Source organism: Lotus japonicus, chromosome 2, assembly GCF_012489685.1.
Source record: "Lotus japonicus ecotype B-129 chromosome 2, LjGifu_v1.2".
NCBI lineage: Eukaryota > Viridiplantae > Streptophyta > Magnoliopsida > Fabales > Fabaceae > Lotus > Lotus japonicus.
The window spans coordinates 63,716,322-63,743,246 of NC_080042.1; the positions used below are offsets into that span (position 1 = coordinate 63,716,322).

The following is a 26,925-nucleotide window of genomic DNA, read 5'->3' on the forward strand; positions in this document are numbered from 1 at the left end:
TGCGATTATGCGTTAAGCTCAGAAACGAGTTAGGGTAGTGCGGAGTGCACGCTTGTTGAGCCAACACATAATTGACCGCGATTAGATTGCGGGGTTCCAAGGGGCGGATAAGGAGTCATCTGGCCTCAGTTTCAGAACACAGAAAAACAAAAACCAATATCTCTCTACATTCTGATCTGTTCTCATTTTGCCTGAAGCAGATTGTTCTTGAAGAATTATCCCAACAAGGATTTCGTGAACCCAGACAAGAATAGGGTCGAAATACTTTGTTCGGAAAGTGTACGAACACGATTCTTTCAAGTTTTCCAGGATTATCATACCCAATTTCTAACCATCTCTATGGGCTGCTTCTACCGTGTGTCAGTTTCAAACTGACACACGGTACCTCAGTTTTAGTTGACCTGGAATTGTAGGTTGCCACCGGTCATAAAAACAAACTAATTTCAGTTCAATCCCTTGTCTGAAAGTGAGTATTTGAAGTTTGGCCCTTGTCTTTAAGTCACCCCTTTATTATTGCAATTTGTCAACAGTGGCGCAATAAATGAAGAAACGAAATGGAAAAATGTCTCACCTCTGAGGCAAACCCATCTTGAGCAACCACTATTCAACCACACAGCAGCTATCTTCACCTTCCGGAGGAGGTGTTTATAGGATTTCTTCGGCCAGGTTAATCGTCCTGGGGTTCTGTCGGCGGTGATTGACGGCGTAGCTGGAGTGTTGGGCGGCGAGAAACACCTTCGTGCGTCGTTTGAAGTGGAAGGATAGATCTCAGTAAGTACTCATCTAGTTTTCCTTCTACGATGATTGTGATTTGAAGATGATGTTTTGGTGAAACCCTAATATGAAATTGATTTTCAAAGTTATAATCAAGGTTATAAATTTGTTCGAGTGAATCAGGTTTGATTTTGATATCTTTGTGCCATCGATTGACATTTGTTTGATTTCATTTCCCCAAACCCTGGATTTTGTTTCACTGTGCTGCAGTATTTTAGATTAAGCAAAGTTAATGCTTTTTCATGTTCATACTCAAAGTGTCGTGATGAATAGTTATAAAACATGTTAGATATACTTTGTGAGTGCAATGTGCTGAAATGTTGTGTAACTTGTGTTCTTTAAATAACAGTATATAGGTTCCTGATACAGTTACCCTGTTTTAGTCCATGTTAAAGATTCCAATTAGATTTACTTGGCTGTTGATAGAAGCTCATAAACCATGTGTTCCAGGGACTAGTAGTGCTTGACCATACATGGGTCGTTTGATATCTACCCATTCCATACTCCATATTAGTGCACATATGCATTGAAACAATTCTGAACTGTTGGTGTCCATTTATTTTCCCAATCAGTTTTTTGATATTAATTGTGGTTCCTAACAGGGAATTGTTTTGAAAAGAACATAGCTTTAGGGGAAATGGATTTCAGTCATGAAGAATATTCAACTCAGGTTTGTAAAGTTTCTGTTGGTTATTGGTTATTTAGTCATAATTTAAAGTTGATGATTATTGAAGCAATTTATAATATTAATCAACAGGTCAGCATTGATGGGATTTCAATGGATGAAGATGGGACAAGGTATGGGTCTGATTATTCTGAAGGGAATGAGTACTCGAATTATATGTCTGGAAGTGAAGAGATTGGCCATACAGATTTGAATGAGTCACCATACACTGAGTCAGAATCCTCAGATGGCTCAGACTATTATTATGGTAATGGTGAAGACAACAATAGTGATGCTGAACAGGATATGCAGGTTGATGTTGAGAACTTGCATGTGCCAATTTCTGTTGGCGTGGAAGGTATTCTGAAGATTGATACGCTACAAGATATACTTGACATAGATCTAAAAAAATTGGTACCACTTGACTTGATGAAATATGACTTTCTTGACAGTGAGGTGGCTTATCTTTTCTACCATTGGTATGGACGAGTAAATGGGTTTGCCGTTAGGAAAGACAGAAAGATTCACAACAAAGAAGGGTTAGTTATACAGCGCAATTTTGTTTGTCATAAGGAAGGTTTGCGTGAAGATAGGGGTTTGACTATGGATAAGCGTCAACGTGAATCAAGGACAGATTTCAGGTGCGGGTGCACGGCCAAATTTCGAGTTCATATAGATAAGACAAATGGTCGGTGGTATGTAAAGCTGTTTAGTGATGAGCACAATCATGAGTTAGAAGATGATAAAATGTGTGGCATGATAGCAGCTCACAGGAAAATGAATGAATCGGATATTATGCATATGAACAACATGTCACGGTCTGGTATAAGTACTCCTCAGATTCACAGCACCTTTGCAAGCCAAACAGGTGGATATCAAAAGGTAAGATTTTCAAAAGGAAATATGTACAATGTTCAAGGAAGACAACGAAGAATGAAGAAGAAGGAGCCGGAAAAAACTGATGCTGAATTTGCAATAAGTTATATTCGTGGGTTGGGAAGCAAAGATCCATTACTGTATTGTCGGCACGTTGCGAATGATGATGGAAATCTTGATCGCCTTTTCTGGAGCGATGGAATAAGTCAGCTAAACTATGAAGTATTTGGTGATGTTGTTGCCTTTGATGCCACGTATGGGAAAAATCGATACAAGTGCCCCTTTGTTGTATTCTGTGGAGTTAATCATCATAACAAAAGCACAATTTTTGCTACTGCTCTGGTTTCGAATGAGAAGATAGATACGTATGTGTGGCTACTTGAGAGGTTTTTGGAAGCTATGAAAGGAAAGGCACCCTTGTCTGTTATTACTGATGGTGACAAAGCAATGAAAGCGGCTATTAAACAAGTGTTTCCAAATGCCCACCACAGATTATGTGCATGGCACATCCTTGATAATGCCAGAAAACACGTGCATATACGTGCATTCAATACTGAGCTAAGGAAATGCATGTTTATGGAGCTTGATGTATCTGAGTTTGAAGAACACTGGGCTGCTACTGTTGCAAAGTTTGTTGCAAAGTTTGGGCTGGAAGAAAATACTTGGGTTGAGGAATTATATGAAAGAAGAATGATGTGGGCTGCTGCACACATGAGGGGCCGGTTCTTTGCTGGATTTAGGACCACCTCGCGATGTGAGGCGCTGCATTCACAAATTGGTAAGTTTGTCAAAAAGCGTTATAACCTTACTGAATTTGTACAACACTTTCATCGTTGTTTGAACTATCTGCGCTATAAGGAAATAGAGTCTGATTTTAACTCATCCTATGGCAAAATTGTGCCGAAAACAAAAGTAAGGGATTTAGAGAAGTCTGCAGCAGCACAATTTACGAGGGGTGTCTTTTACAAATTCAGGATGTTACTTGATAGGGTTGGCACAATGATCGTGTTAGGCTTTGAGGAAAACATGACATGCAATAATTACATAGTAACTAACTATCCGACAAAGGACAAATCGTGGCATGTGTCATATGAAGAATCCACCGTCCATTTTACTTGTTCATGTTATAAGATGGAGACCCATGGGCTTCCTTGTGACCATATAGTTGCTGTTCTGGTGTATTTGGGTTTCAGGGAACAGCCCAAGTGTCTTGTGCTTGATAGGTGGACCAAAGGTGCTAAGCATGGAATTCGGACTGCTTTTACCGATGACACGTTGTATTGGGATTCACATAATTTGTGTCAATATTCATCGATGGTGGATCATTGCCACTATATGTGCAATTTGTCTCTAGTTAATGATGAAGAGATTAACGAGACACGAGATCTGATTGCTAAGCGTGTTCAAAGTCTAAAAACCAAGTATGAATTTGCAGCTGCCCCTAATGGTGTTGTGGGGGGGGGGGGGGTAGGATCTGTGCGCTTGGGCAACCCTACCCCACATGTGAGAGATGATCTTGCTCGTGCGTCTCAACTGAGAACCCGACGCCAGAATAGATGTAGTCGATGCAAGGTGGCTGGACACAACATAAAGTCATGTCCCCAGGGTGATGGTGTTGGCAGTTCTCATGTTCCTTAGTAAATATAACAGGTTTCATTGTTGTGTAGTCAAATCAAATTCAATATCAATTGTTAACTATTGTTTTGTGGTAGTTAATCGGTTAAATTTCATGTAAAAAAAATTAATGTATAAAAAATTAGAAAAGTATTTCACCGTGGAGCGCACGGGTAAAAACACTAGTTGATTATATATCTCTCCTACTTATAAAAAATCTCAATTATATTATTTCATTTACACATATGGAGTCATTTGGATTATTGTTCGATAAAGTTATGTTTGATATAATGAAGTTTAATAAAATGAAGGATAACAAATTGAATATGTGTATAAAAATTATATGCAAAGGTAAGTTAAATAAATATTTTTGTTTAGACAAAAGAAAGCAAGATTAATTTTTATTTGATCTCTTACCCACCCCTATGCCAAAATCCTGGCTACGCCACTGATTGTAAGAACATATTGATCCACCTGAGAGGTGTATATTATCAGTTCATATAGAGATGGGAGAGTTCGATCCCTAACCTACCAGTTATTCTTATATATAGAAAAACATACATACCCGTGAAGATGACTGATAATTAAATTATTCAACAAAACAAGCTTTATGTGAAATTGAAATATTTAAAATAAAGTTATAAGTTTTTAATATCATTCTCAATAGTCATTATCTATTTAACACTTGTCTTTGTGCACGAACTTTCTATGCCATTTGTTCTTCAAATCTTTCACCTCTTGGCCTATAAATTCGAGCACTCAAAAGCCTATTCATCAAGCCACAACATAGTTCCAATCTCACCCTAAGTCTTCCAATATGAACCTAACGCTACTGGGACAAACTCTCAATTCCATCTCAAAGTCTTCAAATTGAGTTTTCATCACCCTTCTTTGTTATTCACGAAATCCTCTTCCATTCTCTCTAAAACCACTTCAATTATGCTTCTGGGTGAATGAGGATTAAATCTGGAGAGTTTGGAAAAGTTCTGGGCACGTTTTCTTAAGTGTTGGGTTCAATCTTCAACTTATTCTTCATCTTCAACCTTGACCTATTTTCGACACCTTCTCAAATCACTCCGAAACCACCACCATCACGTTTCTGGATGCCTAAATATGTGATCTGGAAAGTTTGGTATATTTCTGGGTTGATTTAGGCTATTTCTGGGCCCGTTATTGAACCTGTTCATCGTGTTCTTGCGAGCCACCGCGCAGCCCAGAATCCGGCGAGAATCATCAACTTAAAACGTGTTTATCTCCCTCGTTCGAACTCCGATTGCAACTTTTCAAAATTCGTTATTCTTCTGGAAGAACATAGAATTTGAATCTTTGGTCCGATCAACTCCCGAGAGGAACACAGCGACTGCCGCCGCCGCATCTTCATCTTCTCCGGCGAGTCAATTTCTGGAAATTTCCAGATTTGCGATTTTAAGCTTCTTTCACTTCCAGAACCTATTTTTAAGATTATCATACTGATGTTAAGCATGAAAAACATACCTTACAACCCTTAATTCATGAGTTTCGAATTGGACAAAGTTATGGACATAGACAATGGTTTTGAACTAATCCATGTCTAAATTAGCCTAATTAAGGATTTTGCTCTGCTTCATTCAATGTTATGTCATACGATTGGATTCCCTTGCCTCACCTACTATGTAGATGCCCAATATAGAGATAGGAGATCATGATAGGTTATACCATCACATTACGCATATCACCCTTTAACAAACACGTATCCAATCTTATAACGAATAAGAGGTGTCTTATGTTATATCGTACACAAACCAAATCAAGGGTGAGCAAACCCTATTTTATCATATAATGCTTGAAAGGGTTAAAGAACAAGCCATGACTTTTGGTAAAAATACTTTGCTTAGATTGCATAAAGCCGCCCTTATACAAAGAGAGTGTTATAGGACGAGTTCAGAGGATCAAGCTTAAAAGGAGAAACACTCGTTCACGTAACAGTTGACGCATGTCTAACCTAAACCCGTAGTGTAACATCTAACTTCACCTCTGGTATGTCAGCTTAACTCAACCACCAAAACAACCACATTCATGAATTTGGATTGAACAAATTAATGGACATGACTATAGATGCGCAAACACCTTACCTAATCCAACGTCTTTATCAGTAACCCATTTGAAGTTACTATAACTATTTCCCATATGTTTAGGTCACCAGGAACAAGTCTCGATGAGAAGGGACACGTTAGGGCAAGACAATGAAGTTTGGGTGTCATGTCCACCATGATTTACCCAATTGAGGCAGGGTAATATTGTTTCATGTATAGGATGGCGATGTTGCCGATGGTGACCGTAGACGATTGTTGAATTAATGATATATGTAGGGATGCCAATTTTGCCCAAACACATCGGTACCAACCTGATCCCGAAACATTTTGACATACAAACCCTTAGAGCATCTCCAATGCTAGTCCTTATTTCTTAGTTCTTAGCACTATTCATGTAAGCCCGTACTGCCATATATGCTTAAGCAACTCTATGCACATTTTGCTCCAACCATGAGTTCTTAGTCCTTAGTTCTTAGCACTATTCATTTGGTCCAACAATATCATTATAGTAGTAATATTTTTTACTTTCATGTAATTTTGATTTAAATTTAAATGTTAATTCAATATCTAAATTAAATGAATTGATGAATGAGAGAGAAAAAATTAACTTTTCATGTTAAGAACTCAAAAAGTAAAACATATTATATAAGAACCTAGTTCTTATTTTTAAGGACTAAGAACTCCACGTCATCTCCTCCAATGGTTAAGAACTTAGTTCTTAGTTATTAACTCAAAAATAAGAACTAAGAACCTTGCATTGGAGATGCTCTTAAGTTATGGAATTGAGTTTCAATTTCAGTTTTGCCCGTTACTATAGTACTTTATGACTTTAGAATTGGTATTAATTAAATCCGTGCACATACCCGCCAAAACACCAACCCAAGGATAACTGAATCATCAAAATTAAAAAAATTATATAATTCACACACACACAAGAAAAAGGATGATGGACCGACGGTGCAAAGTTTTTTTACACCGTCAACCAATCATATTTCAATGGGTGTGTCACGTCAATTAATGAAATTAAATAAAATCATAGATTTTCTCACATCCTTGAAATCTGATTCGTTGGCGGTGTTAAAAAACTTTACCCGTCTATGCATAGAAATTAAACTCTTCATCAAATCATAGGTGTCGTAGTCTAATTACAAAATACTATAAATTAATATTGAAAACTATTATTTAATTATATTCAGATTAAGTTAATACTAACAATTTACAGGTCGCCAAAACAAAATACCCAGCCCAAACCCGTACAATCCAGTCATAACCGGTCAGGAAACACTCCCCTACTTACATGATAACCTGCTCAACAGGTCACCCAATATATGGCCAAGCATCCTCTCCTTTTTTTGAACCCTAGCCGCCTCTCATGTCCACACTGTGTTAAATTTCTTCGTCTTCTTCCTCTCTTCTCTCTTCTTCCGATCCTCTCCCTTAGACATCCCTTCTACGTGCTCGTATTCCCCCTACCAACCAGAAAAGCCCCACACTGCCACCATCGCTGACCCAACCGCCACCATTTCCGCACTATACCGCCACCATCTCCGGTCAGTATTATAACTATACTTAGTAGTAGTCACCCATCTTGCTCCTTCAAATATTAATTTCTTTTTCCTTCGTATGCAGAAGGACAATATCTAGCTCAGATGGGAACTCAAAGCATACGACCAGAAGATTCGTACAGCAAATTTGGAGTGTATTGGAGGCCATATCAGGTATATTTCATGGTTATGTTGGGTTTTTAATATACCTATATTTTCGTTATAGCTTAATCCCCTCACCACGAACTCCTTTACCCTTATTGGCTGCATCTGAGTCTGAGTATTTTGATTTTTGTTACTCTTTTCTATTTTACCATGTTCACAAACAACACACTCATCCTGGGACCTGGAAAACTGGGTTAACTAAAAATTTTAGTTCACATATATGGCCCACAAACCTTCATATTGGGACCTGGAAAACCCTTTTTATCATACTTAATCTTACTTAATCTTTGAAGTATACTATGTCACATTTGGTTTTAATCATCCTGTTTGAATGTAAAACAACAAAACCCCTGTTATTTTTAACCAAAAGCCATGTAGTTTTACTTTTCATATCTATGTTCTTAGATCGCCGTGTGTTCCGTTACAAAAATTATGTTGGTTTCTCATTATTAATCTGTGGCTTTGCTTTTCAATAATGAATTAGGGTTTATAGGGGTTGTGTCTGATTCTTTACTTTAATGGTTTCATAAAGGGGGGTCATTTTTCAGATGCACATACATTGTTCAATCGTTTTTTAACCAAGAACTTTGTCAAAGACTCGTGTAAAAAATTGAAGTTTCGTTACAAATTACATTCCTTCATATCTTGAAAGGCTGGCATATAATTCCTGTTAGACAAGCCGACAAGTTCATATTAATCCATGTCAATCTTTGTCTTGACTACAACAATATATTGTAGGACTTTGTATACATTAGTAGACGGTTCTATTCAGATTGGGAGGATGTCATTCACGGTCGTGATGATGTTTTTGCCATTGACCCAACTGGATATGCCATCCAAGTTATCGTAGGATTTAAGGAAGGCAGGCCTGCTTTTACCAAAGGATTTCAAGACATTGATGATTTTTACTCTTTAAAAGGAAAATCATTTGTTAAGTTTAAGTATGTACAACCACTAACTTTTTACTTCCGCATAATTGATGAGGATGGGGAAGAGATTGAATACCCAAACCAGGCCGTTGTCCCAGAAGTCATTAACCTTGAGTCTGATTCTGAATCTGTACCAATACTATATGAGGAAGTGGGTGCCGAGGAAGTGGCACCTCCTACTGGTGGAGACATAAATTGGGAGAAGGTGGTAACACAAAGGATAGTTCAGGGTAGGGACCCTTTGGTAAGTGCACCTAAACTTTAGTTTTCCTTTAATTGCATGTAAAATTTATTATTTCCAGCACCACATTGAGATTTTGCTTTTATTTCGCTGCAGAATTTACCAGCACCGCTGGTGGAGAAACTTGTACAATCTGGACAAACAGTGTTAACTGTGAGGGTATTGAACAGAAATTTGGTTCGGGATTGTAATATTCGTCGGGCAAAGAGAAACAAGAATGAAGCCTGTTTATTTTAGGGATGGAATGGGCTGTGCAAGGCTATGAGACTGTTTGTTGGAGACAAAATCTTCTTCACTTATGAACAAAATGAACTTCATTTGTTCGTTTTTAGCATGCCGAGACAATTTGTAATTGTGGTTTAAGGGTTTAGGGGTTCAGCTACTTTATGTGTTCAAGGGTTGTAACTCAGTGGGCTGTGCTGGCTGTGCAAGCCTTGTAACTCTATGTTAATCGTTGTTCTAACTACAAACCTGTAATTTTCACGCACAATAGCTATCCAATAGTATTTCCACTAATGTTTTTTTTTTGAAATAAATATTTCCACTAATGTTAATCGCTGCTGGATCAAGTAATATATTCATGTCATTTCTAATTAATGCGTTCCATGGCACAAGACATCATGAATATGGTTTCCATTCCTGTATTTATCAATAACTTTGCACCATTGTTCGCCATTGTTATCTTCCATAACATAAAAGATTATCATGCTTCCTTATCTTTCCATAACGTAAGCTTCCATTGCAGCTACCTCAATCACGATGAATCTAAATAAAGGAACTAAAATATAATATTAAACATCATGTATCACAATTTATTGCCAGGAATTCAGTCAGGTCCACTATCATCAACCAATTTTTATATATAACCATATTTACTTGGGTTTCTTACATAAGGTTTGAGGAGATTTGAACTATTAATTTCTTCATACATATATTTTAGTATTGAATTGCAATGGGGATGGGGAGCCCTAACAAAATTTAAAATGCTCTTCACTACGACACGAAAGATCACATAACATATCTAACTGTTTTAATTGATAAATCTTTAATTATTTGTACGGTGTGTTAATTGGCTTCCAAATTAAATCTTACATCTCATCATTCAGCTGTTTCTCATATTTCTTAATCAAATCATTCGCCGTAAATAGCATAGCTGAAATTTAAAAACAAAGTTATTAATTTCTTTCAACAACGAATGGGAAGTAATATTACATGTAAACATCTCTTTAAACAACCAAATTAAATCTTACATCTCATATAATTTTTTCTTTCAAAAACAGAGTTTGCAATTACATGTAAACAATGTGGCACCAAAGGGGAGTAATCTGATAAACCAGACAAGTAACAGGTAGAACCAGTACAAAGTGGATCATAAGAAACACATCAAATATCGGGGGGGAGAGACTGTAACTCTAACCATATCCTAATTTGTCGCAATCTTCTCCATCTTCTCTACAAGGTTATATAATGATGATTTTTACTAACAACACTTAACAGCGCCAAGGTTGAAATCAACTTATGACTGTCTTTCACTGAAACCTGAATTTTCTGGAAAATGCTTCCACAACCTATGGGGCTTCCAACCTGGCTCTTGCATACTTCATAGTTACATAATGAATCAAACAGTTGAAGCCATTGTACCCTGAAATAGATTAATCAAACAAGGGTGTCATCTACATCAACAACAACCAACAAGTATTTGTGCTAACACGTATTTGTTCTGCTTTCTAAATAAAAAACTTAACATAACCAAGTATTTGTTCTGCCTTCTAAATCAAAAACTTAACATAATCAAGTATTTGTTCTGCCTACTAAATCAACAACAACTAACAATATCTACATTATTATTATTAGCAAATCACATACTGCCTCACAATTTTTAAATTCCCATATCAGATCATATCTTCTGGGCTTCTGCAAATCAAAATCACATACCCCAATTTCTTGTACATTTATCTCCATAACTTCAACCTTCTACCAAATTTCATGGCAAATTGCGGGTTTCGTTGTTCATTCAAATTCAACCAAGGCCTACTAAATTATCAATTGGTTCGCGGTTACAAGGCACCCTCACAGTTACAATTTTCCTTCCACAACAAGATGAGCCCAACAAGATTACTCCCAATTGTAAAGTATCAATACAAAAGCAACATGTGAAATCAAAATATACCTATGCTTGCTTGTAATGAAACATCTAATCGGAACGCATGAATTCAAAGATAAACCTACCACATAAAGTGGGAATTCCCATATCATTTCAACAGATATCGGCACCAACACCTAGTGCCACATCCACCGGGGGGATGAACAGTACCTCCTGGAGACTAGGAGATATATCTGAACAATTTATCATGCTCCTGGCTCCTGGTTACGGTTTAAAGAACTATCCTTCGTATTTGCAGCAGGTTGGAATTGGTAAAACGACTCAGAGGTTTTGAAAAAGGGAGAACCCGTTAGGGTTCGCGACGGATGCTCAAGGGAGCGGCGGAACCCACGACGAAGGTTTCATCTGCTTTATCTCCTTAGACCTTAGACCAAAATTAACCAGTGTTGGTCCGCAATTACACCATCAGGAATTTCGGAGGAGAACACGGGTTTCAGAGGACACCGAACGATATATCTGAACGGAAGGGAAGGGAAGGTTCACATTGCAAAATTTTCATACTTGCCACAATCTTCCTACCACCATTACCAGGTAACACACCCCAACCATTGGATCATTTTAACTCCCATCCAACGATCACAAAAAAACTGAGGCACCGTCAAACTGACACACGGTAGACGAAACCATCTCTATGTCGTACTGAGGGTGGAGATGTTTGAAGAAAAAAGAGATAACAATAAAAAAAAAAGTGATGATTGGATTTAAGGAATATGAGAAATTCAGTAAGCGTACATAACATTCCCTCGGTCACAGCTTTTATTGTTTCTACAAAAAGCAACTAGTTATGACCTCATAAGTATTAGCACTATTATTGTGTCCATAAATCTACAATCTCCAGACTCCTATTGAACTTTTTCCTAAAGTTGTGATGAATATGAAACATGAAATCAAGATTGTGCAACATATCACAACTTGCTAAAACTACCTTGCATATATAATAACTTATCAGCATTACTTCACTAGTTTGATATCTGGATTTCTCATGGTTTTGAGCCACATGTCAGCCATGATTCTTGAGGAAATGCTCCACAACAAATCTTGCCCTTTTACCAATGCATGTTTACCTCTCTTCCCTGCCTTTCCCAACCCATGTTCAATCAACCATTGCATTGCAGTTAGCCTTTGCTTCTCTGTCTCCCATGCAATATTCTTCTTTGTAGTGCCACTCCTCACCTTGAAACCTCCAACATGCAAGCTCATTACCTTGAACCTTTTCTCCTCATCATCTTGGTAGTAATCATCACCCTTTGTGTCCACACTTGTAGCATGAACTTGCACCATCACAGGACCTCCAACTGCTTCAAATCCTCTTATTGGATCCCTCAGCTGGACTACAAATATCAGTGTGATACTTGATGGTTCATCAGTATCAGAATTGTAGCTTTGGTCCCTGATCCAATCCTCAAGTGAAACAGCAGAACTCAATAGATCATTACTGTCTTTGTTCTCTTCCTTTGTGTTGCTGAGTGCTGAAACATCAAATGGGGCTTCTTCCTCAGCCATGTCAGTTTGAATCTTCAACGCTTCAACAGCCATGAACTCAATCTTCTGCATTGTAAAAGCTAGAATTTTCTCTGCAGTGAGTGGTTCTTCATCCACATTCCAAAGCCCTGTTGAGATTCTTTCTTGTCTTCCTGAGCTCATTGCATTTGCCATGCCTTTCAGCGCGGAAACTATTCGAGCGGCACTTGAACTAGCTCCTTCCTTGTTTCTACCTTGTATGATGGCAGAAGCAATGCCTTCAAAAGCAACCTGCTCTGCAGTCTTACCTATCAGTTCATCTATGGGCATCAAAGAGAAAATTTGAGTGCTTAGCTCATCAAGACCAATGCTAGCCAATTTCTGAAATAACTCTAACCCATTTGGGGATTCATGTGATGTTGTCAACACATAAGGCTTTGACATCTGCATTGCTAGCTTTGGTGTGTCATTTCTAGCCACAGCATTATCCAAAGGGTTCATAGATGCCAAGTAGCCACCATCTTTTGTTTGAATCACACAACCCAAGCCTTTGCCAAGATCAGGAAGATACACTTTGGATTCCATTTCTCCATCTACTGAAGATTGCTCTTGCTCATGTCCTTCAAGTTGCAAAGGGGGGATTTCAGATTCGTTGAATTTGTATCCTCTGGCTTCTAGATCCTCAAGCATATGAAGAAACTCCCTTGTCACATTTTCTTCATCAGAATCTAATCTCTGTGATTCTGTATCCTCTGCTGCTTTTATGGACCTGTTATCTTCTCCCATCATGGACTGAAGAGCCTTTATCTGCTTGGAAATTGCATCAAGCTCAGTTAATCTAGCTAGGTGCAACAACTTATCATGCACTATTTCCTTCACAACCTCACTTGAAACTGACCTCACCTCTAAAGATTTCTCAGATTCTGCTCCTTCATATTCTTCTTTCTTTTCTTGAACCTCAACCCCTTTATCAACAACCTCAAACTCCGGAAAATCAAAATCCCCCACCTTTTCTTTGCCATCATCAAGGTTCAAATCATCCATACCTGGAATATCTTCTGCTAACCTTGTCATTGAAGGGGTCCAAGCTTCATTTCTGGTAGTTATTCTTGAACTAGGCACACTGAAGGATGTCTTGGATTGTTTGCGAGCAAATGAAGATGTGAGATTTCTGAACCTGCTGGACTTCAAATTCTCCTCCTGGTTATTATATATCTCAACTCCTCCATCTTTCTCCATGATTTGGAAGCCAAGTTTCAGAACCAGTTCACCTCCTTTTGCTTTCCCAGATAAGCTGAAACTTTTGTCCCACTGCCTAATCCTCGTACCTTGCTGGTTTTTCTCAATGGATTCTTGGATCAAATGGCTCAAGTCCACATAGTTTCTTCCAAAATTGAGTTCTTTAGCATCAACAGCAACAAGGTATATCCAAAATGGTCTTGGCTCAAACTTGAGGTGCTTTCCATTTCCACTACTACCATGGTTGCAGTAAACATGGCACCTGATGAAAATGGTCTCTTCAAAATCTGCAGCTCCTTGATCAACACGTGATGGCATTGTCTGAACAGCACCATCTTTTGTCTCCTTCTTTCTAACACAAACAGAAAGCCTCACTCCATTCATTGATGAAGGAAGGCCTTGAGCAGTGGCCACTTCAACAGAAAACAAACAAGTTAGTTTCTGCATTCCAATATGAGAAAGAGCTCTTATAGGCTTCCACTTCCAAATTCCTTTCTTTTCAGCTGAATTTGGCGTGTCATCAAGCATTTTGGTATCTGGCTCAGTGAGGTGTGCCTTGGGAGCTTCAAGCTTTGGCTTTGATCGCCAGAGGGACAAAGACATGCGCCGGGACCAATGTTTGTTGCTGCTGTTTTTGTTGTCTATTTTAGCAGTGTCATTGTTGTTGTTGTCATGTTCTGCAGATGGGACAAAAGGAGTTTCAGTTGAGGTTCTTGGCAGAGCAAGAGAAGCTGTTCTTCTAGCTGTGGTGGTGTGAGATTGGTAAAGGGATTCACTTAGAGCCTCTAGCTCTTCAAGGAGCTGAGCATTGGAGTTTCTCTTGGCAGAGTTATCAGTTGCCATGACTAGTGAATGAAGAGGTTGTTGCAGCAAAACAAAATGGTGATGTTACGAAGAGAGGGGGAATTATGGGACTAGGAAGAAGATAAGATGTTCACATGCTTGGAAGGGTTGCTAAATTAAAGGACTAGAGGTTGGAGGAGTATGGTATTAATGATGATGGAATAGTGAAGTTGCTGGTCCTTTCTGAGCCATGAAAATCTGATGAAGTGTGTGTTGATAAAACATGAATGGTGGCATGGCATTGTCTCCTTGGTGACCAAGGCAAAATTGAATTTTAATATGGAAAGTGGTCCCACTGAATTTAATGCTTGTTTTCCTTAGTTAGGTGTAGGTGGTGCATGGTAAATGTGATAAACTTTGGATTGGTAACAAATTTCCATTGACATGTCACATGTGGGAATATAGAAAGTTTGTTATGACAAAAGTCAAAGATCAATACCAAAAGGCTTGGTGATATACCCCTTTTGTGCCAATTAGCGGTGATCATTCCAAGTGGAACAAATAGGAAAAGGATTGGATGAAAATTGAGGCAGAAGAAGAGACAGCAATTAGCTTCCAGTAAATGCTTGGCTAAGTTGCAGCCATGTAAGCTGGTATACATTACCATTTAAGTCTCTCAGGTTTCGTAGGAGAAGCTCTTGCCTTCATGCTGCAGGAGCATACGTGTACAAGACCATACTCACAAAGAGCATACAAGGCATTAGAAAAAGCAACAAGGTTTGTATCAACCCACAAAAAGTTGATGTGACAAGAAAAAGGAAAGTAGGCCCACCAATCAAATGGATGTTTGCACCTAAAAGAGTCAAAATTAAAGATAAAAAATGATAGCAGTAGAGGGGGTTAGCACTTTGTATCATTGAGAAAGAAAAATATTGAATTTCTTTAAACTTAATAAAACCATGATGCCTATTAATCCATGTAGGAGAGGCTGAATTATTGTTATTGTATTTTGGGAAAGATCTTAATGCTTAATTTTACTGCAGAGGTTGCCTAATTTTCATTTCTTTTGTTTTAGATTTGTGACTTTTACCATGTCTAGATGTGTTGTGTCACACAATTCAAAGCACCCTAATTTCAGAAGCTACATCTTATAGCTTCTCCGCAGAAGTGATTATGGGGTTTTCCACTGCAGAGACAAATGTTGCAGTGAGCCTATGTAATGTGCAGAAGGAAGCAAGAAGGAACATTTGTTATCAGATGTCCTAATGTAAAATTTCCTAATATAACTTGGTCATGCTAATAGCTTCAGCAAGTTAGTGCATGCTAGTTATCTTATCCAAGTATGCAACAATTGCAGGGTTTTCTACTATATTTTGTAAGGAAATGGGACCAAGCGTTACTTTTAATTATATTGACACACAGAATCACAATACAGTATTGGTAAATAAAAATTCTAGTGTAGCTATCTAGGTAGCTCCACCATTACACAGAATTGATTATGATCTGAACACTATATGAAAGCAAACTCCAATAATGAAAATAACAAGAGTCAAGACCCCTTATTATAATCAATCTATATCTATATACTTGTTTACTGATAATTATTTATTGGATGCCAAGGAACGCACATAGTTGATGCCAAAGCTGAAATATTCAACCACTGATTCCCTGGGTGGAATGCAATCTTTGACAGGTGAAGTCTGAATGAAATTCTGGCTCCATTCATGAAGAGATGGGAACCTCTCAGCTGTGAGTAGTTCCATGTCTCCAAGTTCTTCCAGGACATTGATCCAATGAGATAACCAACCAGCTACAATATCAAGATACCCTATCCTCTCTCCACCAAAGTACTTGTTCCCTTGAATCTGTTTCTCAAGAAATTCCAGTGAATCTAGTGCAGCTTCTATAGCTTTCCCCTTCTCTTCTCCTTGGGCCACACAAGCTCCCCATACACCAATCACACACTGTTTCCAAGAAAAGAAGCTTATATCAACAAACAGCTTGAGCTTGATGTATTTAGTACATACCTATTTGTTAAAAAGAACTTCATGATGTTGTTATGGGTTAGTATGTGATCAAACAATCTTGTTCAAGCCATGAACCTCCACATTCTTGTGAGACTAGCTCTCCCAATCCCTGCGGGGTTTCCTTCCACACACAAGACTCGACTCGAATTCGAGACAATGCTTAAGGAGAATCAAGTATGTATCATTTGAACCAAGTAACCAACTATCCGTTGGTCAATCAATTTGTAGAACTTGATTATGAATGACAATGGAATCACTTCAATTGATTCATCAGTTCAACTCTTGTGACAAGAGAAATAAGTAAATAATAGAATCATAATAAAAACATCTCCTAAATTTCAAAATAACAGCAGACCTAAAAATTCAATATAATAGCAACTAGATAGGTCATAGAATATTTATCCTAATTCCAATTCCTAAATAATATAAAGGGATAATCCTCTAATTGGTCCCTGTGGTTGTGTGACCGTCTGAAATTAGTCCCTCCCGTAAAATCTAAGTCCTCGCGTTTGAAAAGTGTGTGGAAATTAGTCCCTCCGGCGAGGACCTGCTACACACACTTTTTCAAACGCGAGGACTTAGATTTTACGGGAGGGACTAATTTCAGACGGCCACACAACCACATGGACCAATTAGAGGATTAACCCTAATATAAATAAACAGAAACAAAACCTATCCTAAAAAGCAAATTAAACTTTGATAGGTAATTGATAGTGACGGTTAGTTAGCGTAAGAGTCAGTTAGTTAATAGTTAGTTAGAAGCAAATTGAACTTCTGCAATTCACAAACTAATAAACTTCACCATCTTTTTGAACCTCCCTGAAAAAATAGTACTTGATCATTTTGATCCTAAGATATTTTAGTTCTGCCATGAATGACTGGATTTTTTTGAAATGGAAATAGCAGCTTGATTGTCAATATAAATCACTCTTGATGTCTTCTTATCTCAACACAGTTTCAATGCAAGCTTAGAGTTATTTTGGTCCAACCTCCAAATAACACTAGGCAGTACTGTTAGATTTTGAGACTTTTCTCTTTCCTAGCTATAATTGATGAGGCAATTTTGTTCGAGTCGGGTAGGTACGACTAACGGCGGCAAAGCACTCCCTACAAATCATTTAACGCAACTACATTTACAAGGACTCAAATTCGAGAGATCTAATTAAGCTAGAACAACCTCATGCTAGTTGATCTACGCGTTTGGTGGTAATCTATAAAATATTTGTAACAACCTATGCAAAATCTGTTATTTTTCTTTCTAGGCTTGTAAGGTTGTTGCCTGCGTTTTCTGGTTTTTACCTGTGTTACTCTACTTTTCTAACAAATACAAACAGAAAAGTGGACATGCAAAGAAACAAAGCAAACAGAGAAGTGGGAAAAGATGGATCATATTGTGTTGTGTTGTGGGTACCTTCTCATCAATAAACCTTGCCCAGAAGCGAGCCAGTGCTCTCTCATATGGATCCAGTGGTAGCAGAGGGTTCTCCTTCCATGTCTCATCTATGTACTCAAGGATCACAAGTGATTCAGCAATTGGTTTTCCATCATGCAGGAGCACTGGAACTTTCTTGTGGACAGGGTTGGATTGAAGAAGCAAAGGACTCTTGTTTGCTAAATCTTCTTGTATGTACTCATATTCCACACCCTTTATCCTTAGAGCCCATTCAATTCTGGCACAAGGGAAGCTTTGAGGAGTGGCAATCAGCTTCACTTCTCCCATTGTTTTGTTGCTAAATCTGCCAAGATCTATCAGATAATAGCACTATTCTAAAGGAAATGAATACTCAACAATTCAACATACATGAGTAGTGTCACAAATTTATCTTTGGCCAAATTTGTCTTTCTTTGACTTGGTGAAATTGTGGCATTATTTTATGAGCAAAATCACTTTCAAATTAAAATCGAGCATGGGCACGTTCACTGATTCAAACATCTCAATTTAATTAAAGTGGAACAGAAAAATAAACACAATTTAAATTATTCGTTCTAGAAATAAATTTACAATTAAACAACCTTTGTCATATGTAGTGCTTAGTGCCTAAAAAAAAATGTTGTGCTTAGTTTTTTAGTGTTAAGCTCACAATCCATAGCTTAAGAAAGGGGAGGCCACACCGGTTCGCAAAGACTTGGTCTGAGTCTCTCAGATATGCCATTGCCAAAGGGTGGAGTTCCCTAATTGAATACGGAAATGGAAACATAATCTATTCAAGATTACCACTATTTTTCTTTTGAAAGGACCAATGATATTTTGGAAAGGTTTTTTTTTTTTTTTATCAATCAATCAATATATATAATAGAAAAGAACAACTTCTAGCATGACGTGTCGCTCTCACAGGCCAAGTTAATGACGTGTCGCTCCCAGATTAATTCTCACATAATATTTTACATGTAAGCTCTTTCTCCTTGGCCACACTTGCCACATGTGCCATGATTTTTCCTTACCTTATTTCTCCTTAATAAAAAAATATACATTTTTAAATTTTAGATTTGATTAGGATTTAGGTTTTTTATTTCTTAATTTTATCTTAATTTATTTTTGATTTATTTTTAGAGTATTAATTAATTTTTATGGTATTTTTATTGAATTTTCGGATTTTTAATTAATTCCGGATTTTATGAGTTTTTATTGTGATTTGCTAGATTTTGATAGTTTTTATCTATTTTTATTTAGTACATTTTTAAATTTTAGATTTGATTAGGATTTATGTTGTTTATTTATGTATTTTATCTTAATTTATATTAATATTTATTTTCGGATTTTAAATTAATTCCGGATTTTATGAGTTTTTATTGTGATTTGCTAGATTTTGATAGTTTTTATCTATATTTATTTAGTACATTTTTAAATTTTAGATTTGATTAGGATTTATGTTGTTTATTTCATGATTTTATCTTAATATAAAATCTGTGATAAGTGATTTAAATCAATAATACATCTCATCAGCAAAAACCCTCTTAAAACCCTGCCTACCTCCACTATCTCCTCCATGGAATTCATCTCCTCCATGCAATTTTCATCTCATCTCTCCACTGAACGGAACCACCCCCACAAAATCGTCTCATCTCTCAACGGAACCACTTTGCCATCGACTTGCAATCGCATCCCTCCGATTTGTTGCCTTGGACTGATTGGGAAGGTTGCAGATGGAGGTTTCAAATTATTTTCTTCCTTTGCTTGCATAATATGTTATGGTTTTTTTCAATTTTATTTTACTTTACCTTTAACTTTCATTCACTCATGTTTGACTTCAAGGTCAATTTCGTTCATCACTTGCCATACTAATTTCAAATTCTTTTCTTCAGGTTTTTTTTTTATAGATATTCCACCAAAGAGATTCTTTGGAAGCCATGGATGGTGAGTCCATTTTATATTCTATATGGAATTTTGCAATATTTTGATTTGTTTTTTATGTTTTCTGATTCTCCTTTGTATGTGATTCTATCTTATTCGTTTTTCTTAATTTGCATCTAAAATTTGTGTCCTATGTTATAGGAGGTGAAACATTGATCTGTGTATGTTTTGATTAACCTAATCATTGTCAGTGAAGTGGATTGAGGGAGTGAAAGAATTGAGGGGAGAGAAAGGAGAAGTTGTAGATTTTTTTCCTTGCAACTTTTTTATTTGGTAATTTTTTCTTTTTGCCTGCTTCTTGCACCGAGGAAATTAGTTATTATTGTTGGTGCTTGCCGTTACAACTACAGAACTACATATCATGGATGAGATTTTACTGCTTATCTTTGTTCGCTCAAGCTATACTATTGAGGTTAGACTTTTAAAACCGGTGTTATCCTTTCTAATATGCTAAACGCCTAAACCAATGTTCTAACAATAAATTGATTTCCTTGGCTTCCCTGGAAACATTTGACATGAATTTATCCGTAGGTACAGAACGACAATGAGGTGCATATCTCTTTCTAACTACACTCTCTAATTCTCAGCTAGCTGAAGATGAAACATGATTGATGACTCAAGATCTTATCTTGCTCTCATTTCAAGTAAGCCACGAAACATGTGAGACCAGTACTCATGGAGGTTTTTCTCAGTCCATTATATGTATATATTCACCAGATAAGAGATAGAGATGTGTGTTTGGTGTTGCACTACTGTGATGCATATGTATATATTCACCAGATAAGAGATAGAGATGTGTGTTTGGTGTTGCACTACTGTGATGCATATATAGTTTTACTGACTTAGTTCATCAATTCTACATCTATTTATCATCATTACATATATTAAAAGTCACTTTTCGAAGGCAATATTAGATTTTATAATTAATCATGGTTCTACTATGGTTCATTTAATCAAACTTTAGTGTGATTGGAAGTCTTGCTTGCATGAGTGTGTAATTATCACATTACGATTTAGTATCAGCATATGTTTTTGATTTGATTATTGTACTTTCAACAACAGTGCTACATAAAGCAAATAGTTTTTTTAGCCGTTCAACAAATATAATGAGTCTAAAATTTCTAGAGGGGTTTTCTTCCATTCATCTTCTTTAGTAGCATGTGATTAGTTTCCCCTTACAAATAGATCTGATTGGTTATGGAAACCACTGGAAGGCCATAGCCAAAAAGTGGCTTCAATTCATTCTTTGGCTTTCATACCTGTCTGCAAATTTGATTGCTATCTTTGCACTATAATAGCTAGATTGATGTTGCACATATTGCTATTATGTTTGGTGGTCTTTAGTCTATCCTACTCTAACATGTCTATCAATCTCACTTCATGAGTTCTTGATTTTCTGTTACTTAGAATGCAGATACGGCTGGAATCTGTAACACCCTCTAAACCCCGCATAATAATATATCATAAATCAGAGTAAAATGCATAACACAGAGGGTGTTACACTTATTCTCTAGAAACATAAATCAAAACACATGTCATGCTCATAATAAATATATAAATTTTCCAACTTTAATGTCGCAACATCATATGCATAGCACAGCGGATTTATTTCAACTCCAAAATTTAACATAAAGAGAGTTCATAGGTAACTCTTAACATCAAGGTACAAAACTAAACGTTTCCCGGTGTTACATAACAGAGCATGACTCCCCTAACTAAACCGTAAATGAAAGACTAGCTCCTCCAACTAACCCTCGCGAGAAGCTCCACTATCTTCGGTACCTGAGCGATGTCGCATAGAACATCATTCCAACAGAAGAGTGAGAACTCATATCATATGGATAAGCATAATAATAAATAATGTAAAAGCTTATCTATGCTCCACATAAATTACTCACATTCACTAACAAATAATAAATTATGTAATTTTAACATAATTAATCAAGTTCACAGTTATGGCAAATACTCCATAAATTATAGCTCAATTAGAACATATATAATAGTCTCTAATTACCACCACATCAAATCTCTCCAAAAATATCACCATAACACATATGACTCAAGTGAGACCCGTGCAAATGCCTTTGGTACCAAAGTTGTTACCCTTAGCGGTATCACCGCGTCCACTCCAGACAGATAACCACCAATAAAGCCCTCTAGGCTTCAAAACCACTCCAGTTTTGGGACAAGTCACTAGCCTCCACGAGAACTAGCAAACATTGCCTCTTGACAACTATGCAGTGTATTGTGCAAAACTCAACTAACATATGCATATTCAGACCATCTCCAAGTCCTAATTATTTTAGCATATTCATCACCAGTTGCACAAAACACATATTACATGTTATCAATTATACAACTTGCAATCACAACAACTTAGCATCTCAAACATAACATCAATTCAGAAACAACATCATATAATGATTATTAAAAATAGATGTAAATTAAATATAATTCATATATAACAGGTTCTGCAACTATTTCCTAAAGACTGGATTTCTCTCTAAATTTTCCTAAAAACTCGCGACATGCTCATGCTCGCCATCTCGCGACATCTCACTGCACAACTCGCCATGTCGCGACATCTCACGACATCTCCCTACGCAACTCGCCATGTCGCTGAATAACTCACCATGTCGCGACATCTCACGACATCTCCCTACGCAACTCGCCATGTGCGCGCACCACACATCTAATGAACTATTAAACAGATGTAAATTATCAAATATACTCAGAAAAATCTAATATTTTTATCATGGTTCCGTATACACGTTTTGTAAACCTCTATAAATTTTCAAGTCACAATTCAAAGTACAAAAATCAGGAAAAATCGTACACTAACCGCAGTTCGTAAGAAACTGGACAACTTAACCTATACTCACTAAAATACACATAACTCGAGCTACAGACGTCAGAATGACGTGAAACCAGTGGCAAAAGTTTCGTAACAGTAAAACCTACAACTTTTATGAAGACTACTTCTTCAAATTCGGCCATTAACATAGCACGAAAAAGGGTACAAGAGAACGTAAATTTCTGCACATCATGCAAGCCTATCATCTACCCCCAAAATCATCTAAAAGCCAAACCCTAACTATTTCAATTTGGGAATTTTTGCAACCTAGGGTTCCTAAATCATGCTTTCTATCATTATCCACTATCATACCAATCCATAAAACATGAATTCAAACCCTTACCTCTTGTAGATCAGTTCTAAGTTTTCTCCTCTTTTCTCCTCTCCTTCTCTGCTTTCACGTGTTTCTTGTTCTGCTTCTCTTCTAATCCTTATTTTTTTTCTTTTCTTTCTTTCTATTTCACTCCTAACCCTTAAATAGCCATACAATGGGCCCCACTCTCAATTACTCACGCTAAACCCTAAAACCTTATTTATCTATATCACATAATCACTTAATTATCTAACAAAATCACTTAATTACCATATACCATAATACTAATTAAAATAAAATAATAAATAACCTAATAACAGAAAATGGGGTGTTACAGAAGCTGCTGATTTGGAAGCAAGTTTCATTAGAATTAGCATGAGTTCATATTAATTCATGTTAAAGTTGGACAACAATTAGGAATAGCACCTAGGATTGCTGCTGATTTGGAAGCAAGTTTCATTTGATTTTTTAATTAGAAATAAATATTTTAATGATTTAAATTCAAAATGTGATACCTTCTTACTTTATGAAGTGCTTTTTTATGTCAAAGAACAGACTCTAGTTGCAGTGAAAACAAAATTTGCATATGATGTTAGGTACTGTGTGGAATTTGTGAGTGTGTTTGTGGATAATTTATAAGAAAAACGGTGGTGATAGTGAGGTAGATAAATCTGAGAGAGATTTTGATGTAAATGGAGATTTTTCTTTCTTATGAGATTGGACTTTTAACCCTTATCCACACCATTCGAAATTTCCATTACTATTATTTTCGACACTTATGTCACTGACAAATAATAATTAGGTTCTGATGTAATGTATATTCTTTGTAATGGAGAATTAAGTAGTTGTTTTTAAGAGTCTTTTATATATAATTCTGATGCAAACAGTATGCACTCAGCTATCACTTGAGCACTAGAGCAAGTAAAGGGAGCATACTACGACTGCTTTACTATTCTGAATTTTTTTATCGCAGAAATGCTCCGGTAAGTACAACAAGCTCAAAAGCAGAATAGCATGATGAAACTACTAGATATTATTAATGAACCAAACCTTTCAGTTCCAAACTGTCAAGACCTTCGCTGGAAATTTGTTCTAAAGTACGCCCATTAGTACTACTATAAGAGCAAAGCAACATGCTTCTTATATTGGGAGATAGACAAAAGCAGAGGTTGCCTTAGTAAGCTTTCTCACCTGGATCAACAGAAAAAGCAACTGAAACTCGATCGATGAAAGTTGGAATGGCAAGGTTTACTCTTAAAGTCTTCGACAGGAGGAGGATACAAGAGATCGACCTTGAAGCAAGCAAGGTATGGTGGGTGTCATCATCTTCATCGATATTACCCACCAGATAGACTTGAGAAAAGACTTTCAGGCATCCTGAGAGTAAGGAGAAGCTGGATCTAAATGTATTAGAAAGAGCCTAAAAGCTTTTATATATAGGAATAATATTTTACATGAAAATACTTATACATAAAAATAAATGTTAATAAGATTTCATCGGAATTTTTTTTTGTTACAAGAAAAACATAATATAATATAGTTTGATGTTAATTTTTTACTACATAATAATATAGTCCACTTTAATTTTTTTGTACAAATTATTATAGGAGTTAAATTCTCCTACGGGAAGAAATATATTTTAACAAGAAAGTACCTTCATTAAGTATTAATTAATTTATCAAATACAATAACAAATTTCGCGGTACATTCTTTTTTTTCTAAGATTAAAATGTGTTCTGAAAGCTTTATTGGTGATTCTTCATATCTATAATTTGTGTTATTGTCTTTAGGCTCATGAAGAATGTGAAACGACTTCATGTTGATATGAGTCAAACTTAGTTTATTTTATTGTGTAAAAAATGAACTCGCATAATCACGTACATAAAAAATCTTTTCTCTTTTTTTCATTGTAGATTAAATCAGCTATTGTTTATTAGCCATCATTAAACCACATCCCCTAAAATGTTTTGCATAATTTGAGATTTGGTTAACCAATTTTTTTATTAGTTATTCAATTGTACGAAGTTCAATCTATGCAACAAGGGTTTTAATTTAAGACTTTTTGTCCACTTTGCTCATCATTTCATACTCTTCTATTTCATCAGTTGTTTATTATATTTTTAATGATCAAGGTATTAATTGACCTATCAAATATAATAGATGTATTCCCCGTGCAACGCGCGGGTAAAAAACACTTATTTGTTAATATGTTTGAAAGCCACATCTTAAAGAAATCAATAATAAAAATTGTTCGTTGTAATATACCCATCATATAAAGTGAAAAATCAATAATTGTTTAGAAAAAAAAACACACCTGAAATATAATTAGTATTGATAACTTTTTGAAACATATGATTTGTTTTTCTCTTTTATACTTTAAAATATATTTTTATCTCTCCTCATTTATTCTTCACATAGGATAACATCAATTAATGCTTTGCTGGAATTCTAAGTGGATAATTATTATGAAAGTAAATTTTCTCTTTAAGTGGACACTTATTTTGAAACAGAGGGAGTACACAATGTTTATCTATTGTTTGATGCTAACATTGTATGTGCTTATATCTCAATCCCTTCTTATACATTAAAATGATGAATTATTTAAACCAATATGGAAAATGCTAAAGCACACTACTCATGTAATATAACACAACACACGACCAAATTATACCCCTGATGTATCTTAATTAATTAAAGAAATACTTCAATGGTTCTCACATGGTTGCGCTTGGGTCGTCTCAGTATCAGTTTGTGCCTAATAATAACAACTCTCATTGGGTCTCAGACCCTCCAAATTATCAAAAAAAAAAAAAATTACAACTCTCATCCAATATATAGAGGTCAGGTAAAGTCGAATAAGATTATGACATATGATATATTTGAAAATATTTATTCCACTTTCAGAGTTACTACCACTCTCTACCACTGTCACTACTGTCGTTGCCACCGTCAGCAACACCAACACCACCGCCAACAACACCCTTCGTCATCATCGCTGTCGCCACCAACACCTTACAACATTGTAGCCACCACTACCACTACTGCCACCATAACCAACACCACCACTACCCTCACCACTGCCTCCACCACCACCTTATAGTATTGATCAATGATTAATGTTATAAATAATGTGGTGATAAATAAAATTAAACCTGAAAGAGAAATAGTTAGTGATGTGCATTAAAAAGATAAAAATGCAATAAAAAATTAGAGGAGGCACAAAAGCAAACACGTTTAGGTGTCCATTGATCATGTGATTATTGAGAAAACCTTGGTCTTAAGAGGGCTAGAAACCCTACTTTTGTTCGACCTCTGCCATTTTTTACGCTCTAAAGGGTGCTTCCTTTGAAGAAGCCAAATGATCACTACTATTTGTTTAATTATGAGTATTTTGTGAAAATTTTGGAGTTCTTATCTTTTAGCCACTGTACAATGAGAGACTAAAAACTTGCAGCTATAAGGCGGAGACCATGAATAGCTTCAGCCAATTCACAATCTTCCGTTCTCCAGCTCTTATGTTCTGTTTTTATTAATGGGCTATGATAGGTTCTCTTCAACCTTAGCAGGAACTAGGTCCGCGACGATTGCTGTTGGAACCGACGTCTCAGGTTCTGGGGATGGTTGCGAGTGTAGTGACGACGAGAATGAAGGGAATGTCGATGTTGATGCTGTCTCTGTGTTGGTCATTGTACGGGTCAAGGTGGTTTTACCAAGGCTCGTGTGGCTCTCTTTGTGGATGACATCTCAGACTTAGTTTCCTATCATTAGATCAAAGGGTTAATTTCCCAATTTGGTTGCCCGGTGAACGTTTTTGTCCAGCGCTTTAGGAGGCCTAGTAGACTTTTTGTTTTGC

The 26,925-nt window shown here is 36.5% G+C and overlaps 2 protein-coding genes across 2 annotated transcripts; both read right to left on the reverse strand.

Moving 5' to 3' along the window:
• Positions 1-11,722: 11,722 nt before the first annotated feature.
• On the reverse strand, positions 11,723-14,810 carry LOC130738808 (protein PLASTID MOVEMENT IMPAIRED 1-like). The gene has a single exon (XM_057590964.1). It carries the CDS (start codon positions 14,584-14,586, stop codon positions 11,995-11,997), a length of 2,592 nt encoding a protein of 863 aa, XP_057446947.1. The 5' UTR covers positions 14,587-14,810; the 3' UTR covers positions 11,723-11,994.
• Positions 14,811-15,910: 1,100 nt separating this feature from the next.
• LOC130738809 (glutathione transferase GST 23-like) lies at positions 15,911-18,484 on the reverse strand. The gene is made up of 2 exons (XM_057590965.1): positions 17,965-18,484; positions 15,911-16,490 (listed from the first exon to the last, which is right to left on the reverse strand). Exons 1-2 carry the CDS (start codon positions 18,271-18,273, stop codon positions 16,128-16,130), a joined length of 672 nt encoding a protein of 223 aa, XP_057446948.1. The 5' UTR covers positions 18,274-18,484; the 3' UTR covers positions 15,911-16,127.
• Between the last annotated feature and the right edge of the window lie 8,441 nt (positions 18,485-26,925).

Coding starts and splice junctions, on each gene's coding strand:
- LOC130738809 (XM_057590965.1), bottom strand. CDS start 18,273: ATGGGAGAAGTGAAGCTGATTGCCACTCCTCAAAGCTTCCCTTGTGCC. Junction 16,491..17,964: donor CAAGGTTTATTGATGAGAAG/GTACCCACAACA, acceptor TCTTGGAAACAG/TGTGTGATTGGTGTATGGGG.
- LOC130738808 (XM_057590964.1), bottom strand. CDS start 14,586: ATGGCAACTGATAACTCTGCCAAGAGAAACTCCAATGCTCAGCTCCTT.